Below are 18,634 nucleotides of genomic sequence, written 5' to 3'. Positions count from 1 at the left end.
AGTGGCAGTGAAAGTCCTCATGTGCAGAGTTTGGGGGGAATATGTTATCCTGGGTTCAGCAGCCTGAAAAACTGGGAGATGTGGGGAAAGAAGGAAAATCTGCGTTTCTTTTTTTCCCATCAAATTAAACATAATAACAAAGGGGAAAGATTCTTTCAGCTCTTTGTCCCATCCGCTCCCAGCCTCCAGCTGGACATGAGCATCCAAATTGGGTTGATCAGGAGAAAAGCTTAATAAAAGCAGTGTTCCACACAAAGCTTGTTCAATACCCTCTGTTATTTAAGTGCTTTCTTGGCCAGGCTCTAAGTGGGAGTGGGAAGAAGGGAGAGCAGCATGGCAGGAGCTGAGCGGAAGAACAGTGATGTGGTTGGTGCCTTAATGATTGGAGGGATGAACCCATCTCCTAGCTGCCTCCTACTGAAGTTTTTCCATTCATAGGATCATAGAATCAATTGGTTGGAGAAGACCTTTAAGCTCATCCAGTCCAACCATTCCCCAGCACTGCCAAGGCCACCACTAACCCATGGCACTGAGGCCTCGGCTACACGGGGTGTGAACACTTGCAGGGCCGGTGACTCCAGCCCTGCCCTGGGCAGCCTGTTCCAATGCCTGAGCACCCTCTGGGGAAGGAATTGTTCCTCAGCTCCATCTAAACCTGCCCTGGGGCAGCTTGAGGCCGTTTCCTCTTGTCCCATCCCTTGTTCCTTGGGAGCAGAGACCAGCCCCCTCCTGGCTCCATCCTCCTGTCAGGCAGTTGCAGAGAGCGATAAGGTCCCCCCTGAGCCTTCTCTTCTCCAGACTAAACCCCCCCAGGTCCCTCAGCCGTTCCTCATCACACTTGTGCTCCAGGCCCTTCATCAGCTTCATTGCCCTAAATGGTGCCCATGCACTATCCACCATGCTGGTTTTGGGGTCACATTGAGCATTTAACCATCCTGACACAGGTACAAAGCTTTTAGCTCACCAAATTCTCTCCATCTTCTGTGCTAAGACCTGGAAGGACAGAACTCCTGGGTGAGGATACTTGTCTTCTTGCAACCATGGCTGAGCCCTCAATGTGCATTGTGCTTTCCTGGGTGCACCGTCTGATTTAGGCACTGTGATTCCTCATCTAAATGCCTGGCTTTTCCCTTCTGCATGATTTTAGTTCTGGATGGATCCACAAGTTCCACTATGCGAAATGGTGGGTTTGGGTGATGCTCTCGTGCTCTCCAGAGTAAAATAAGAGAGGAAGAAGCTTGTAAGCAGAGAGAGCTGAAGGGCTTATGAAAAATAGCAGAGTGGGTTTAGAAGAGGGGATGGGTCACTAGGGCTGGAATGGTTTGAAAATGTACCATTAATCACCAGGGATAATTATGGCAAAGCTGTGCTGATGCTGGAACAGAACAGGGAGTAGGTCTGGTGTCACTTCAGCAGTGATCCTGCCCGTGTCCTGGTGAGAGCAGAAGGCAGGACAAGGTTCTCCTGCCTGCAGCATGATGAGAGAGGCCAGCAGAAAGCTGCAGGTTTAAATGGAGCCTGAGGAAGAGAGAAATAGATTTTCCTTTGCCACAAAGCCTTGCTCCTGATTTCCCCGTCTCCTCGCTTATGCAGTGTGTCTGTTTCTCTTCCTTCTCACAGGAAATCTGCAATGATCCTCACCTCTTTGTGGACGGGATCAGCTCCCATGACTTACACCAAGGCCAGGTTGGGAACTGCTGGTTCGTGGCTGCCTGCTCCTCCCTGGCATCCCGGGAATCTCTGTGGCAGAAGGTAAGTGATTCCCCATGGTAGGGGAAAGCCTGTCTTCAACACGTTGGCTTTGCATTGTGTTTGTCCAGCTCAAAACCTGGTTCTTCAGGGATGCCTCAGGTCCCCAGAAACAGTTCATGTGCAAAAACCTCCCTTAAAGGACTATCCTTCAAGAGGAATTAGTCATCGTGACTGCGGTCACATCACACTCAAGCCAAACCCTTGGCCAGTTTCTCCTTAACCAGGTAAATCAAGTCCCATCTTCTATTCTAGATGCCAAATCTGACCCTCCCCACTCTAAAATCACCTAAACCCGAAGAAGAACAGAACTCGGGATGCTCAGCTGCAGCGTTTGGCCCTCTTTCCTTAGTTCCCATGGTGTTACCTCTCTTTGGCTTCTCAGTGTGTGCCCACCTTGGCAACGAGATACCTTGCACTGGAGCAAGTAGAGTGATTTGAGGGTATTAGCATCTCTCCCAAGCTGCTGCTTCCCTAAAGCATCCATCCCTGGTATGTCCCATGGCTGGATTACACCCTGTAGCAGTGATCCTTCAGGGTGGGGTCCAAAGGGACTGTGTGGGGGGCCAGAAAGCCACCAAGGAGCTGCACCAGAGCAAGGGGCTGCAGTCCCAGGGAGCAACCACAGAGGTACAGGGAGGGAGATGCTCAGTGCCATGTCCTTGGATTGCCTGTGCCTGAATCCACCATGTCCTCAGCTACAGAAGAAGTCAGTCCTGTGAAAGCCAAAGCAGGAGGGCTTCAGACCTTGGTACAAGCGTGCCTCCTTGTAGGACAAGAGCCCAGCAAATTGCAAGCACCTTTCCATAGATTTTACTCCAAAAGGCAGTCATCAAAGTCCTTCAGTATGTGTAGTCAGCATCACTGCTTCACACACAGCCTCCTGCTGTGGTGGCAATGGACCTAAAAGGGGTCCCTCCACCCTACGCCTTTGCATCTGCTCTATGTGCTGTGATACCTCCAGTCTCTGTTGTGTGTGGTTTTGGGATCATGAACATCAAGTTCACGAATTTGTGTTGGTTGCGGCATCCCTGTTTTCTATTTAACTCAAGGTTTTTCTTTATATGGGAACAGGATAGCTGTTGTTGGTTTCTGGATAAGCAGTCAGGTTTCCTCGCATCATGGAAGTGGTGACTGTTGTGGTACAAGGGGTTGTTTAGCTCGTTCCTCTGCATTGACATCTCCCAAGGGGGAGAAGGAACATTTTCTTCCCTCCTCACCATTCACTTCCAGCCCTGTCTTGGGAAATGCCAAGCAAACAGAAGCTGGGTCCCTTGGGAAGCCTCATTATTTCAGTTTGCCAACAGCATTGCTTTTCCTCCCTTGGCGCTTTGGCTGTGGGTGTTTGTGATTTCTCATTTTCCATCCATTAACTCTCAGGGGCTCTTCTTTACCTGCTTCCTGTTTCTTACAGAAAGGTTTGTTTCCTGGCAAAACCTGCAGTTCTCCCCAAGCCTTCCCTCCCAGGGATGTTCCATTTGCTGTGGTGTTGGAGACCTGTGAATTAGACAGGCCCTTTGCTCACACTTTGCATGATGCATTGAGGCTTTATGATGAATTCCAAGGAGAAAACCTGAAAGCTCATCCAGTTCCAGTGCCCTGCCACGGGCAGGGACACCTTCCACTAGAGCAGGTTGCTCCAAGCCCCTGTGTCCAACCTGGCCTTGAATACCTCCTGCTGTCTGGAGCTACGTAATGGGGGGGCATGGGGTAAGATGGAGTCAGACTCTCGCTGGGGATGCAGGGTCAGAGGACAGAATATAACAGCACAAGTTGGAGCTTATCTTCAGCACTGGGCATGGTCAGACAGTGGAACAGGGGCCCAGAGAGGCTGCAGGATCTCCATCCATGGATATACTCAAAGATGGACTGCACAAAGCCCTGAGCAACCTGATTTAACCTAGAAGTAAGTCCTGCTTTGAGCAGCAGGTTGGACCAGACCCCTCCAGAGTCTCCTTCCAGCCCGAATTATCCCACTCTCAGAGAAAGCCCCTGCTATCCAGACCTGTTGGGCCACATAGAACCAGGTTGGAAAAGACCTGTAAGATCATCATCCCTGGCTGCATGCCTTCATTTTGGGATAACGAGCTGTGGTTGTCAGGCAGGTTGCCAGGGAGGCTGACATCACACATCCCTTCCCTATAGATTATCATGCACAGTAGCACCATCAGTTCCTAATCTGCAAAGAGACACCCAGAGGAAGCCCTGGAGGGTGTTCTGCGTCACTGACCTGGGTTGCTTAGCACCGCTGGGCCATGGAGAGGGGGCTTGGCAGCTTTTTCCCTCTGTGTGTCCTATTGGAGAGCCAAACATAGCAGAGGAGCAGCGGAGGTGATGGCAGCGGAGGCAGGGATGCTCAAGCTGCCCTTCATCCGTGACGACCAGCTCACCCGGTGCATGAAGCTGCGATTCCAGAGCCTGCAGCAAAAGAACGGGAGGCCCCAGGATGGTGAGAAGCTGCTGCATCCCCACGAGCACGTCTACAGAGTGGATTTCATCCGGCAGCACAACCTGCGCTTCCTCTGCTGGGATATCCGGCTGGAGAAACCTGGGAAGGTCACGGTGACCGGCACTTCCCAGCACTGGACTCCTGATCTCACCCACCTTATGAACAGGCAGCTGCTGGAGCCGGTGGCTATCTTCTGGAAGAAGCCAGGGGCCGAGGAGGTGGAATGCAATGAGGCAGATGCCCAGGAATTTGGGGAACGGATAGCGGAGTTAGCCCAGATCCGCAAGGTGATGTATTTCCTCCTTGCTTTCACCGATGGCCTCGAACCAGCTCAGCTGAAGGGCTCCATTGTTTTTAAAGCCTGATCCTCTCCTGCTCAGCCCTTCTTCCTCCAGCTGTGCTTTTGTCTTTGTATTCCTTTCAGTTTGGTTTTTGGTTCAGTTTTTATGTGGCTCTTAATGAAGGATGGCATCACTAAAAAGTGGAGGACAGCTCAGCACCTCTGGAGCCCCTCAACCCTGTGAAACATTCCCATGCATGCTGTCCTTTGGATGATGGGAAGGAAGGGGCCACAAGCTTGCTGCTGTATTTGCCTGGAGTAGAAGACTGCATCTGTGTGAATTCAGCAGGGATTCTTCAGGTCTGACTGGCACAGGGTTTTGCTGGCTTGGAAACATGAGGTTGCTCTAAGCCCTCCAACTGTGGCAAGTGCACAGCAAAAGCCTGATGGAAAAACATGAAATTGCCATTCTAGGCACAGGAGAGACAACCTGGAGAGAGTCCTGACTTCCAGTTTCTATCCTACCTATTAGAAAGGGAAGGCTTGTTTGAGACAGAGTGCTTCTCCTTGCAAGGATGCTGAATGCTGCGACCGAGGCTGCTTGGTGTCTCTGAAGACCAGTCCCATGGAGAATCAGCTTACTATGAAGCTGAAGTATATTTGCACACTCTGTGTTCTGCAGATGGCAAACCCACTGGACAAACTGGTGCAGGGAGGATGGAGCACCCTTTCTCTGACAGCCACCATCATTTCTTGCTGGGGGTCACTGTGGGGAGGTGTACTGCAGCACATTGCTCACCTTGGGCTGCAAGGACACTGTTGGTCCTCAGATGGGTTGGAGTGTTCCTGTGTGTGCAGAGCAGGGCAAGCAAGCTAGCAGCTTGGAGCAGGCTGTAGGTATGAGCCAGCAGTGACTGCCCTGCAGCAAAAGCAATCTGTGCATTGCTGCGGCCTTAAAGCACCCATGAATGGGTCTATTCTGAAGCATCTAGAGAGCTGTGAGGCTGCAGAGCACATTGCAAACCACAGAGCAGGAACCTGCTGTCTCCTGCCCTCTGCAACTGCTGAGGCAGGGAATGGTGTCTGCGTGGCCATGGGAGCAGAGGGGAGATGCAAGTTTAGGAGCAGGGAAGGTGTTTCGTGTCTGGCTTGTTCCATGACTGTGAATTAACTACTAACTTTGGACATTCTCTTTTCCTCCACCAAAAAGTGGGGGGTTCTTTATGAAGCTTCTTGAGACCCACGTGTAGAAATGTCCTTTGAAAGAGTCAAGTATTACTACAATTGGTTCTTTGCTAAGATTTCACTCCAGTGTGGTGAGTGCTCCTCAAGGTATGGTTTGATATTGTCCTAAGGTGTGTAAGGAGGGGGCAGTGATGGGAAAGCCATCACTGTGATTTTGTACCCATGGCCTGCTGACTTACATGGACCATCCCCGAAAGAGTCCAACCTCTTCAAAGCCTCCAGAGATGCAGACTCCATGCCCTCCTCAGCACCACAATAGTGTATAAAGTGATAAGCACAAGCAATGCCAGGCGAAGAGGAGAAGGAAAGGAGGAAGATCAGCTACTGGCTGGAGAGATGGTGGGAGCTTTGAGTCTTGCCTACAACCAAAGCTCAGCCAACCACCAAACCATACAACCATGGATGTTGCCAGAGAGGTTGATGTCTTTGTTTAGATCCCAAGAAATGCTGGACTCAGTGAGGAGAGGTAAAAATGGATGCATCCCATACCTGGAATTGTTCAAGGCCAGGTTGGACACAGGGGCTTGGAGCAACCTGGTCTAGTGGAAGGTGTCCCTGCCTGTGGCAGGAGGTTGGAACTGGATGAGCTTTAAGGTCCCTTCCAACCCAAACCAGTCTGGGATTCTGTGATCCCTTCTTGGCCATAGCATGGACCCACTGTGGACCAAACCCACTTCTAGAGTCCTGGCAGACTTTCCCATAGGAGATCCCTGCTTGTATATCCCAGAGCAGAGCTCCTGACTACAAACCACGTTAGACCCAATAGCAGGAGCCACTTCCAACATCCCGAGGGGTTTTTGCATTCCAGGTCTCACACTATGCCATTGCTACTCTGCTGGTTGCTGGGGTAGAGTTCTTGCTGCAGATACCTCGCTGGGTATTGATGTACCACAGTAAATAAAAGCCTAGTCAACAGGGTTCCCCTTAAGGACCAAGGCTGTGCATGTCTTCTTATCCTAATCCTGCACACAATAAAGCACCAACCACCAATTTCAAACTCACTGTTGGTATTTCTGAGCACCTTTTTATGTCCTGCAAACAGTAAAATGAACATTTACCTTCTTTTCTCTTGCTGTAAGAGAAATGGAGCATTTAGCAGGTTTGTGTGGTTTGGGAAGGGGCTTGAAGCTGAACAGAGGAAGGGAAATGATCCTCAGGTGGATCCTCCTTTCCGTAAGAGCTGGGAGGTAAGTGGGGCAATGGGATCTCCCTCTGCTGCAGGGAAGATGAGCTGCTTTATACCAGTCACTGGAACTCTCTCTACACAGGTTCAGCATCCCATAAAGGCTTTTAGATACACTCTGTCCCATCTCCCAAGGGCATTTCATCCATGGTTCAGCAGATTGGCACAGTGGGATCTCTCCCTTCCCTTTCTGAGCTGGCAAGTTCCCAGCAGAAGAGCCCCTGCTTGGAGGAATCAGCATCTACCAATTCCTCCTTCTAAGCAGGGATGTTTCTCCAGGGTCACAGGTGCCTTTCCTCTTCATTAGCCACTCTTAAGCCCTAAACCAGCTTAGGGAAATGAACCTGGTGTTTCTGGGCTCCCAATTTATCTCTTTCTGACCCTTTCACTGTAAATTTGTCCCATTAAAGGGTGTCACAGCTCCAGATTTTGGGAGCCCCTAAGCAAAAAGCAGCACAGTTGGGTGAATGAGGATGGTGGAGACCAGTATTTCCACTGCCTCAGTGTCACCCAGCCAAGTTGAGTCCAAGACTCAGTGGGATCCTGGGATGGGTGGTCCATGGCATGCTCTCCAGCATCCACTGAGAAGGGATGGAGATGTTGGAGGAGGGATGCTGGGTTGGGTGGTCCATGGCATGCTCTCCAGCACGCACTGAGGAGGGATAGAGGTGCCTGAGGAGATTTTCTAGGAGTGGGTGGGAGTTGTGGACCTCAGTTGCATGACGAGCTCCATGAGGGGTCCAGCTATTGCTGGGATTTGTAGATATGCCCCATGTTAATCTTACAGGTAATACGCAGTGTCAGGTCTCAGGCAGGGGTTGTGCTGTATGCCTTGAAGTGTGGTGTCCCAGTAGGCATCACAACCATAGCTGCCACCTCTCCCGTACAGCCAGGGGAGTCACAGACACCTTGACTTGGTCAAGGGGTGAAGCAACTGGAGTCATCCTTGGCCTGGGTGGGATGCTGTGCTCTGGGAGAAGAACCTGGTGTTCGAGCTCACACCTTGCCCTTTGGCATGTTGAGGACAGATTGGGCTCTGGAGATCAGGCTCCTCTCATTCCTCTTGGGTTGGCATAGAAATACAACCAGACCTGGATCCTGGTCTAGTGGTCCAACCACTTTTGCTGCCTTCAGCAGCAGAGGGTGTTTTCAGTGCTGTTCCCAAATGAAGGGTTGGAGGAGGATGGTGGGGACCGGTATCTCCTGCCACCGCTGACAGTAATGGCAAGTCTCCATGGCAAACCCAGCCAGCTGGAAGCTTGCTCTGCTGACTCTAATCAATGCCATCATCATTTCTAAGCCCACATTAATAGCAAATTGATTAACACAATGGTCCTCTATGACAATTCATTAGGATGAGCTCCAGTCAGGCGGGAATCGATGGGGACTGATGGAAACTTGTCTGACCTTGCCTGGCACTCTCCCAGTGGGAGTCTGGGACATGGTTGTTAGCACTCCTGGAAAACACCAAACCTTCCAAAAGCAGCTCTTGTCCATGGCTCTGTCTGCTCTTTTTCTATTGATCCAGACAACTCAGGAGTGCCAGTGAGTTCGCAGGGTTGAGGGCATCATTAATATTGCAGCATTGGAGCATTAAAAGCTCCAGGCTGGATTGTTGCTGGTAGTTAAGGAGTCAGTGGACTCTCCAGGGAGAAATATATCTGCAGGGTTATGGCTTTTAACAGCAGCCAAAAGATAAAAGCTGAAGGCTCTGGCAGCTAGACAAGGGCCAAGGCACAGTGAAGGGGGTCTCACAATGGCACAGGGCTTTCTGAAGAGCCTCTTACCATGCGACGTAGCTGTGTCCTGTCCTATTCCACCCCAACACTCACTGTTGTGTCCACAGTGCAGTGATTATTTGGTGTATTGGAACATAATTTTTCCCTTAGGAACGTTGGGATTGTTCCTTGCTCAGGTCATGATGCTTTGGGAGCAGGTAAGAAGCAAAGGTGTGGACAGTTGTTCACATTAATGCAGCTGAATTGGTCAGTATCTGTCAGCTATCAACTACTTTATCTATACATGGCCTCACAGCCCACCCTGGCCATGAAGTGAAGCCACATTGCCTACACCCTCAACAAAAGCTGAGCTGTGGTGGGGCAGTTCCTTGCTATGTGCCTCTATGTGCTGGTTCTAAACTGCAGATCTTGCTAGATGTAGCATTTGTGCATGGCTGTGCCCATTTCTGTCCCATCTGTTGGGTGGATTTTCCATCCAAAGCAAAGCTGGTGGCGTCTGCAGCCACAAAGGGCTATGGACTTGGGCTCATGCTTGTCCCACTGGCAATGCAGATGGAAGTGACATCAAACCTGCGCTCTTTCAACCCCTCAGCTGCTTTAGGGTTTCTTTCCCTCCAGGCTCTCTTTTCCCTGTCCTTGCTTAGATGAGTATGGTAGCTCTTGATAGGAAAGAATGGAGACGTTGCGGGGATGGGAATCTTGCTTTTCCCGCTTTAGCAGAGTAGACGTATGCAGTGTGCCTGGTCTCTGTTCATTGCCACCAGGTAGATGAATACCACACTTACTCTTGGGCCAGGCAAGTCACACCAGAATCAAGTAACAGCATCAAAGAAGGTGCCTTCACTTAGTGATACCCTACTGACAATAAAGTTAACAAAAATGCGGTCATAAAAATAACCATCTCTGATCAGACCAAGGACCAATAGCCTGTCTACAGCAGTAGATGGCAGCAGATGTCCAGGGCAATAAAGAGGACAAGGATCTTTAGCTCCATCGAAGTCTGAGCTATTCCAATACATGTTAATCTCGTCTGCCTTGGAGGAGCCAGGTCCAAAAACTGTCCCCAACAAGATGTAAGCAAGTCCCTCCAACTCATGCTCTTCCTTGTCTTTGATACTATGTTAGTTCCAGAATGAGAGTCAAACCCAGCACATAAAGGGACTAACCAAGGTGCATGTCCCTCCTCTCTTGCAGGTCATCCCAGACTGGAAGGAGCAGGAGTGGAATGCCGAGAAACCCGAGAACTATGCAGGGATCTTCCACTTCCAGTTCTGGCGTTTCGGTCAGTGGCTGGACGTGGTGATCGATGACCGCCTGCCCACACTCCACAACCAGCTCATCTACTGCCACTCCAACTCCAAGAACGAGTTCTGGTGCGCCTTGGTGGAGAAAGCTTATGCCAAGTAAGTATCTGGGTGGTTGCAGGACAAACTGAGACCTGGGTACCCCGGTTTTCCTCTCTGTTCATTCATCAGTCGGTTTGCACCACTGGAAACAACAGGTTTCCTGGGGGGAAGTAGGACATATCTCAAACAGACAAAGACTGTGAGGGTAAAACCCTTCTAGCAAAAGATCTTCCAACTCCACATTACTTGAAGTAATACCTATCCTAGAGGTTTCAAGTTCCCATTACTTTGTCCTGTCACAGCAAGAGTGCTGCATGCATCATGGGTCTTACTTTTTCACTCTACTTTGCTATCCTCACCCACTGGAAGTTTTATTATGGATCTCTGCTCTCCAGCCTGCCCCAAGAACTCTCCCAAACCGCTTCCAATGTCAAGCCACTGTTGTTGTGCCATCCCTGTCACCCTCTTTCAGGTTGTCAGGCTGTTATGAGGCCCTGGATGGAGGCAACACAGCTGATGCCCTGGTAGACTTCACTGGTGGGGTCTCTGAACCTATTGACCTAACAGAAGGGGACTACATTGCTGATGAAGCCAAGCGAAACCTCCTCTTTGAGCGCGTGTTGAAGGTGCACAACCGGGGAGGCCTCATTAGCTGCTCCATCAAAGTAAGCAATGTTACCTGCATGGTCACAGTCTCATGGGAACAGGCATTTGAGGGTGCAGTTGTCTTCTGCTGTGGGAGACATCTAAATTAGATCAGATAAATTATGGCCAAGGGTTGCTAATTATGGATGGCAAAAGGAGTCAAGCCTGGGTGCCAGCCCTCTTTATTCCTCATTGCTATGTCAAAAAGCCCAGATTCATCTCAACACCCTTTAAATGTCAGGAGGGGATTCGCTTCCAGCGAAAGGTGTTTTGGTGTCTTCATGTGGATATCTCCACAAACAGTGGGTGTCAAACCTCCCATTATAACCAGTAGAATGAAATTTATTGGTTGACAACATGGGAGCTCAGAGGCCTCGTGCAGCAGATGAAGACCAGGAAGGACCTAGCACCTAAAATCATAGAATCACAGGGTGATTTGGGTTGGAAGGGACCTTAAAGCTCATCCAGTTCCAGCCCCCTGGTGGTTGGGGGACCACCTTCCACTAGAGCAGGTTGCTCCAAGCCCCATGTAGTCCCTGCAAAGGTGATCACATCCCCTTGGTGCGAGCAGTGTCTGTGTCCCCCTGCCCAGGCCACCTCAGCAGCAGACATGGAGGCCCGCCTGGCCTGTGGACTGGTGAAGGGCCACGCATATGCGGTGACGGACGTGCGGAAGGTCCGCCTGGGCCATGGCCTCCTGTCCTTCTTCAAGTCGGAGAAGCTGGACATGATCCGCATGCGCAACCCGTGGGGCGAGCGGGAGTGGAACGGCCCTTGGAGTGACACGTGAGTTAGGATGGGGAGCAGCAGCAGCACCTCTGTTGGGGGGGAAAAGCTGGATGGGAGCAAGGCTTGAGACATGAGACAACCTGACTACATCCACACCTATAGGATAACATCATATGGGGTGCTGCTTCAACCAATGTCCTAAACCTGTTATTTCACTGGGGTAGATTCATTCCTTGCCTTGGGGTCCTGGAGGTCAGCAGGAGGGTGGTTGAGCTTGGCAAACCTTCTCATTAATGCTCTGGTGGGTGTTGTGGTGAAATTGCAAGCGTGTAATACTCTACATTCACACTAGTAAAGGATGATTATAGCTCACCTTTCTGCTCCCAGTCTTGTTCCAGCAAAAATAGCACTCAACAGAATCAATCTCTGCCACCACTGACTTCTGTGGTGTCAGTGGATGGGATGAAGAACCCAGAGCCTTTGGCCAGAGTCCATTTTATCTTCACTGATAGGGTTGTGATTGTATTGGACAAACAAAATCTTGCCAAGCTGGATTCAGGTCCGCTGGTTAGGAAGCTCCAAGCCATGGAGTTCTCCCCCCATGTTTGAAAGATAAGCTAAGCAGAGCAGTGTGGGTACTGGTTGCATGGCTGGAGCTTTATATAGGCCTTGTGCCCTTGACAGATCTGCTGAGGCCAAGCAGCCTCTTGAATTCCTGTGTGTCCCCTTGCCTTCACACTAATGATCCTGAACTCTTTCCACAGCTCCGAGGAGTGGCAGAAAGTGAGTAAAAGTGAAAGAGAGAAGATGGGGATGACGGTGGAAGACGATGGAGAGTTCTGGTGAGTCCTTCCTGGGGCTGTCGCCATGGGCCATGCCCACAATGTCCTCCCACCCCATGAAGCATGTGAGTCATCTCCATGTACACAGCTATCAAGAACAAACGGCCTTCCAAGCTCTAGGATCTTTAGTGAAGCTTCCTCCTTGGGCCCATGGGTGTTAGCTTTGAATGGCCATGACCCTAGGACTGCAAGCTGCTCTGTATCACACTGGGTCCAAGCTATTTCACCGGGGTACTGCGGACCTATATGAATTAACTTAATAGCCTCACAACGTTTGTTTCAATACAACATGTATGGAGAAAGGGCCATTACTCTGCCTCTCCCACTCTCAAACACATAACTGTATTGTTTAAACTGAAGAAATAGTTACTGCATACACAGAGAAAGGTATCTCCGTCTCTTTTGTTATTCAGCAGCCATCAGAGGCTACTCACACATGGTCTCTATGTCTATGATAGGGTGATCTATGATAGGGTGATCAGGTATTGGAACAGGCTTCCCAGGGAAGTGGTGGAATCACCATTCCTGGAAGTGTTCACAAACCGTGTAGACGAGGCCCTCAGTGACATGGGTTAGTGGTGGCCTTGGCAGTCATGGAGTAAAGGTTGGACTTGATGATCTTGAAGGTCTTTTCCAATGATTCTATGATCCTTCAGTGTACTGTTGAGGGGGATGGAGCAGCATAACCTAGTTCTGTCCTTTCCTGACGTAGGATGACCTTCGAAGATTTCTGCAAATACTTCACGGACATCATCAAGTGCCGTCTGATCAACACGTCCTACCTGAGCATTCACAAGACCTGGGAGGAGGCAGTGCTACACGGAGCATGGACCAGAAACAATGACCCCTTGAAGAACCGCTGTGGAGGCTGTATCAACCACAAGGACACCTTTTTGCAGAACCCCCAGGTGAGTGATGGAGCAGAGGATCTTCTGGACCCTTCATGTGTGTTTCCAAGTGCTTAAATCTCCTTCAGGAACCTAGAAGAGCAAAACTGCTAGCAGGCCTCTAGTAGATTAAATGTGCTCATGGCCATTCTCTGGCTGAGACCCCTGGCACAGCATGACCTGCATCCAGGCCAACTCAATTAACCTTGTCCCTCTTATGAGGGAGACTCCATCCAAGTGCCTGGTGTAGAGCATCTTGGCACATGCGAACAGCAGACTGTGGCACAGGGTAGCAGTGTTAGCTGGTGCCAGTCAAACAGAGCTATTTCCAACATGAGTGGTCAAATTCCAGTTCCTTTGCCCAAACCTTGGCACTATTAAATTCACCAGGACAGGTGTAGTCTTTAGGGCCATTTCGTTCTAGCTTGGCCGTCAGAAAAGGCCCTGCTCTGAAGTTCATCTCCTGGAACAAGCTCTTCTGTCCTGTCCTGCTTTGAACTATGATTCTCAGTTAACATGAGACAAGTTCTTGTGAGTCCTTCATCTAACAACCAGATGAATGGTCTGGTCCACTGCAGGAGTTGTCATCAAGGATGTGGGACAGTTGTTTCCAGCTTCCAGCTCTGTATTAGCCTTCATCTTAGGTGTCTGTGAACATCGGTTCCTCCTTCCATGCCTCATAGGATGACTTGTGACAGACTGCAAGAGATGAAAGTCTCTGCTATGAGACTACATCTAGACTCCTTGGACTCTAATGAGCGATTGAGAGACTGGATTTCCCAGTCTTTTTCTGATTTGAGCCAAAAAAGTCTTGGCAGGATGATGCTAGTTCCCAAGAGGAGTGGGTATAGGCTCTCAGTGCTGGTACTGAAGCCAGGCTGCCTCTGCACTGAGGTGGGTGAGGAGAACTCTACTGTGTGTTCACCCCTACCCAGTGATCCTGTCTTAGTTGAAGTCATCCCTTAACTGCCTTGCTTTGTTCCTAGTACGTCTTTGATGTGAAGAAGGCAGAAGATGAAGTGCTGATCTCCATCCAGCAGAAGCCAAAAAGGACGAGTCGCAAAGAGGGCAAAGGAGAGAACTTGGCCATAGGCTTTGATATCCATAAGGTAGACCATGGTTCCTGCATCTTGTCCTGAATACCCCCTACATTTGTTAGTGGTGGAGTGGTACATCAGTCCTTCATGACCATTGGCATTGTTCATTTAAGCTTTATCTGGGTGCCTCTGGGGTGCCTTCAGCACAGCCTGCTCCCCTCTAGAGATTTCAGAGGTGAACAGGGACAGCATGGACAAGTTCTCCTTGCTGAAAGCAATGGTCTGTTATCTCCAGATGCTGAAATCCATTAGACTAATGTGTTGCTTGCTGGGCCCCCAGCGTCAAGCTATTGCAAGAGACAGAATCCTTTAGCCAACAGGGCTGGGAGAGCCTCATCCAGTTTTCCATCCAGCCCAGTTGAGACCATTTTGCTGGTTGCCTCAACTCCAGCTCTCCCAGCACTGTGGGGTCAGTCCCTGCAGTCTGGCCCGCCAAGGTAGATCCAAATCCATTGTCATACATAGTGCTGTCCTTCTGATAATCCCGCTGTGGTGTCTTCCCAGGTAGAGCTGAACAGGAACTACCGGATGCACACCCTGCAGCAGAAGGTGGCCAGCTCCATTTACATCAACTCCCGCAGCGTCTTCCTGAGGACAGACCTGAAGGAAGGCCGCTATGTCATCATCCCCACCACTTTTGACCCCGGTCATGTAGGCGAGTTCCTTCTCAGGGTATTCACAGATGTGCCTTCAGATTGCAGGTAAGGAGCAAGAACGGTGATGGGGAGGAGCTGGCTATTTGGAGACATGTGGTTTTCCTGATTGGAATTGGTCATAGGCTTGTCTGGAGATGGTGTTTGGTTTCCTTTCAAAGGTAGCCAAAACACATGCAGAGAAGCTCCCACTCTGCTCCTAAGCATGACATGGGAGAGCATCCCAAACCCAAGCTGGGGAGACCAGAGTGAGGAGCAGAATCTGACAGTGCATGGTTCTCCCATCCTGCTAGAGCAAACTCTCTGAGCTGCCCATGGGCACCTCTCAAAGGACACATGTCTTTCCTTGCAGAGAGCTGACACTGGATGAGCCGCCACATACCTGCTGGAGTGGGATGTGTGGTTACCCACAAGTGGTATCCCAGATCCATGTCCTCGCTGCAGCCGGGCTCAAGAATCAGGACTCCCAAGGAGGTACTGGTCTTTTCCTGTTGTTGAGTTGAGAGGTGGTTGTACCAGTGGGAAGAGGAGGATGTAGTTTCATGAGGTGAGAAGTTGCTGGGATTTGTTATGTTCTCAGCTATGTTTTTCAGTGAACATGCCTGATTCAGACACCAGAGGAGAAAATCCGTGGAGAATCAATGTGAGCATGATCTGGGAACTGTTACATTTAGGCTGCTGTGTAAGATCCTTGGGAGATCCTCCCAAAACTTCTCCAATGCCCTTAGCAGTGGTTCTGTAGAAATCCAGGCTTTCTTCCTGAGTAGAAGTAGCTTTAAAAGTCAGGAATCATATTTAAAGGCTTTTTGTAGGAAGGACAGAGGAGCAACGGGACTGATATGTTGGGGTAGCGTTCATCACCAGAGGCTGGATAACTGTCTATCAGTAGAGAGTAGGTCAAATTTAGTTCATTTTGGGATGGTGTGGATTGAGAACCTTTCCCTTTCCAGTAAGTTCCACTCCATGCTTGGCTCCTAGGAACACTCTGAGATTACCTGAGCTACCACCACAGTGCACTGTGTTTCTGCCTCCTTGGTCCTCTAAAGGTTCATTTTCATGGTCCTACCATGCTCAGATGCAATTTTGACATCCAACACTTCTGTTGCATGAAAGGCAGCAACAGCACCATGTATCACCCTGTCCTGCAGCCACATAGAAACTCATGGCAAGAGCCCCACATTCAGTCCATCCTAGGGACCAAGAAACCCAGAGGTAGTGAAGACTTGGACTGGGAGATCATTGAAATAGGGATGAAAGGTGTAGAGGCTGTGATTAGAGATGCCTTTTCACCAAGGGAGCAGACCAGATCTAAGCCTTTCTCCTCCATTTCCTGAGTCAAGGACATATGTTGGATGTGGCAAGGTTTAACCAGGCACTTACAAGCCAAATTTAAAGTATAAAACTGAAAAACTTAAAATTTAAAAGATCTAAATGAAAAGTTATCTTTTTTTCATCCAAATATTGTTGTCAGGGCTGTGTATCACTAGAGCCCTGAAAGTAAAGAGCAGGATCCTTCCTTAGAGCAAGGATTTGCTTGTTTACCACATGCCACAAAGGGAATCCTTCTGTCCTGTCTGCTGGGGAGGGAATTTGACCATAGGGAGGTTGTTTTTCCTGGGGTTACTCACAACATCCCAGTGTATCTGTAGCAATGAAGGGAAATCTGTAGCCGAAGGTCTCTGAACTGTTCACAGGAACAAGATTTATCTTTCCTGCAGACAAAGATGGTTTCTGGAGCCAGAAAACATTATTTTTCAACAAGAAGCCCTTGGGAATGGCTTTCTTCCAGCTGTTTTCCAGCTGTTCAGCTCCCAACAAAAAGCTGCATGTTTGGTCTTTCCAGTGCAATGGCATCTCTCGTATCTTCCAGCCCAGGCCTTTCACACTAGTTTGGAAACAGTGATTTCCAGATAGGAATTTGGCTCTGGCTGATCGAATATGAGGATTCAATGGGACATCCCAAAAGACAAGGCTAGTTTGGAACAACAGCTGTGAAATCCAGCAGCTGTGTCTCACCAGGGAGCCAGGTCCTTGCAAACAGAAAGCAAGGAGGTGGTCTGGCAATCAGAGATGTGGTTCTTAAATCCCCGGCGCTCAGAAGGGGGTGGTTTGTTCCTTCTTATTTCCACATTTCCGTCGGAGAGAAAAACTCATCCACCTGGTCTGGTTTTCCATTCTTGCTCATGGTGAGAAAATGCATTCTGGGAGTTAAATTCCCATAGCAATAACTCATTCTCCACTGAAATTCCCAAAGCAAGCACTCGTTTCATAAGGGGAAAATGATCACTAGTGAGGGACTGTTTCCCTCTCCTGGAAGCTCAGGTACCATCCATCTGTGGGATGGTAGTCTCTGAACTTGGTAACTTTACTCTCCGTCTCTGTAGCCTGCTTGTTCCCTATGACTGTATTTTTCCATCTGGGATATTGCAATAACTTTCCCACTTCCTCCTCCACTTCCCACTCATGTCCCCTGGTTGTCCCTCAATGCCCAATCTTTCTCTTCCCCATTTATTTCACTACCACCAATGATCCTTTTTGACATATTGTTCTTCTCCCTGAATTCTTGCCCACAGCAAACACTCTTAAGAACCATCTTCACCTCTTTAAATACATTTCCATCCTAAGCTCCCCATTCACTGGTTGCTCACCAAACCTTCCCAGTGCCCAAATGGTCTCATTTTTAGATCTCATACATGAGCACATCTTGACACTTAGTTCTGGCTCAGCGTTGTGCTGTCTCTCATCACCTTGACCTTCCAACATTTTTCTTACCCCAACATTAGTCATTATACTGACAGCTCCTGCAGCATTTGAGTCTCACTAAGTCTAAGAGGAAGATGTGCCAATGATCTGTGCGTAGGGGTGAAAAGCATGGTCCCTGCTGAGATAGCTAGTCATCACCTTAAAGTAAAACCAAGGTTAACCTGGCTTGGGAAGATATGAGCTGCAGTGGAAGCAAGTGGGTTCTTGCAGCTTGAAGGCCTTTGCCTTCTTGGTGTTTCCTTGTGTGAAACAACCTGTCTGAGCCTGTTTCTCTTCTCCATGGTTTGCTTTCTGCCTGCTTCAGCAGAGCAAATGCTGAAAGGAGAGTTGAGCAGGGTGGTGTCTTCCACGAAAGATTTATCCCAAAGGTCAGGAGGATTTGGAGTGATGAAGGAGTGTTTATGTAGAATGTGGGGTCAAGGAAGAGGCTATTTCATAGCAGTCCATCACCACTTGTTAGCAGAAGCCCAGCAGCTGAACTTCATGGGCATCATCTGGGGTGTGATGAGCTCTTTGGCACATATCCATCTCCTCTGTTGGGGTATGGAGGAAAAGTGCTGTGTAGCAACCTGGAAAAGGACTCCGAGGAATAACAGGAGCTACAACAAAGCAGAAATTCCCTTTTCTCTCCCCAGGAGCTGACCCTTATGTGATCATAAAGTGTGAAGGGCAGAAAGTTCGCTCTCCAGTGAAGAAGAACACGGTGTCTCCAGAGTTTGATGTGAAAGGGCTCTTCTACCGCAAGAAGCCAGGACAACCCATCATTGTTCAGGTAACAGTGAGCCAAGGATGGAGACCCTCTTTCACTTGGACCCTCCCAACTGCCCTCTCCTCACACTGTCCACAGCGGGTCTGTTCCCCAAAGCTGAGCATCATCACTTCATGCAGCTGATCCTCCCACCACCATGTGCATCTGATAAATGCACATCCTTCACCCCTCTCACTTATAGAGTGAACCCCAAACTTTGACCACCTCCATGCCTCCAGCTCAGAGCTGGTCCCCAATAAACCCTTCTCTTCTCCAGCG

The 18,634-nt window shown here is 49.5% G+C and overlaps 2 protein-coding genes across 4 annotated transcripts in view; both read left to right on the top strand.

Annotated features, from left to right (window-relative positions):
* The window catches only part of CAPN5 (calpain 5), a 53,815-nt gene that overhangs the window by 33,427 nt on the left and 1,754 nt on the right, over positions 1-18,634 (top strand). For all 3 annotated transcript variants that reach the window (XM_030476472.1, XM_030476469.1, XM_030476471.1), the window contains exons 3-12: positions 1,621-1,752; positions 9,840-10,048; positions 10,464-10,656; positions 11,229-11,422; positions 12,130-12,207; positions 12,920-13,115; positions 14,081-14,203; positions 14,696-14,892; positions 15,197-15,318; positions 18,243-18,379. In XM_030476472.1, the coding sequence (XP_030332332.1) occupies positions 1,621-1,752; positions 9,840-10,048; positions 10,464-10,656; positions 11,229-11,422; positions 12,130-12,207; positions 12,920-13,115; positions 14,081-14,203; positions 14,696-14,892; positions 15,197-15,318; positions 18,243-18,379 (1,581 nt within the window). The remainder of the gene's footprint in view (positions 1-1,620; positions 1,753-9,839; positions 10,049-10,463; positions 10,657-11,228; positions 11,423-12,129; positions 12,208-12,919; positions 13,116-14,080; positions 14,204-14,695; positions 14,893-15,196; positions 15,319-18,242; positions 18,380-18,634) is intronic.
* On the top strand, positions 3,748-4,777 carry OMP (olfactory marker protein). Its single transcript, XM_030476473.1, has one exon. The coding sequence runs from the start codon at positions 4,084-4,086 to the stop codon at positions 4,561-4,563; it is 480 nt and encodes a 159-aa protein (XP_030332333.1). The 5' UTR covers positions 3,748-4,083; the 3' UTR covers positions 4,564-4,777.

Source organism: Strigops habroptila, chromosome 2 (genome assembly GCF_004027225.2).
Source record: "Strigops habroptila isolate Jane chromosome 2, bStrHab1.2.pri, whole genome shotgun sequence".
In the NCBI taxonomy this organism is placed as follows: Eukaryota; Metazoa; Chordata; class Aves; order Psittaciformes; family Psittacidae; genus Strigops; species Strigops habroptila.
The sequence above is the reverse complement of the archived record's forward strand: the minus strand, read 5'-3'. Positions and strand labels throughout refer to the sequence as shown.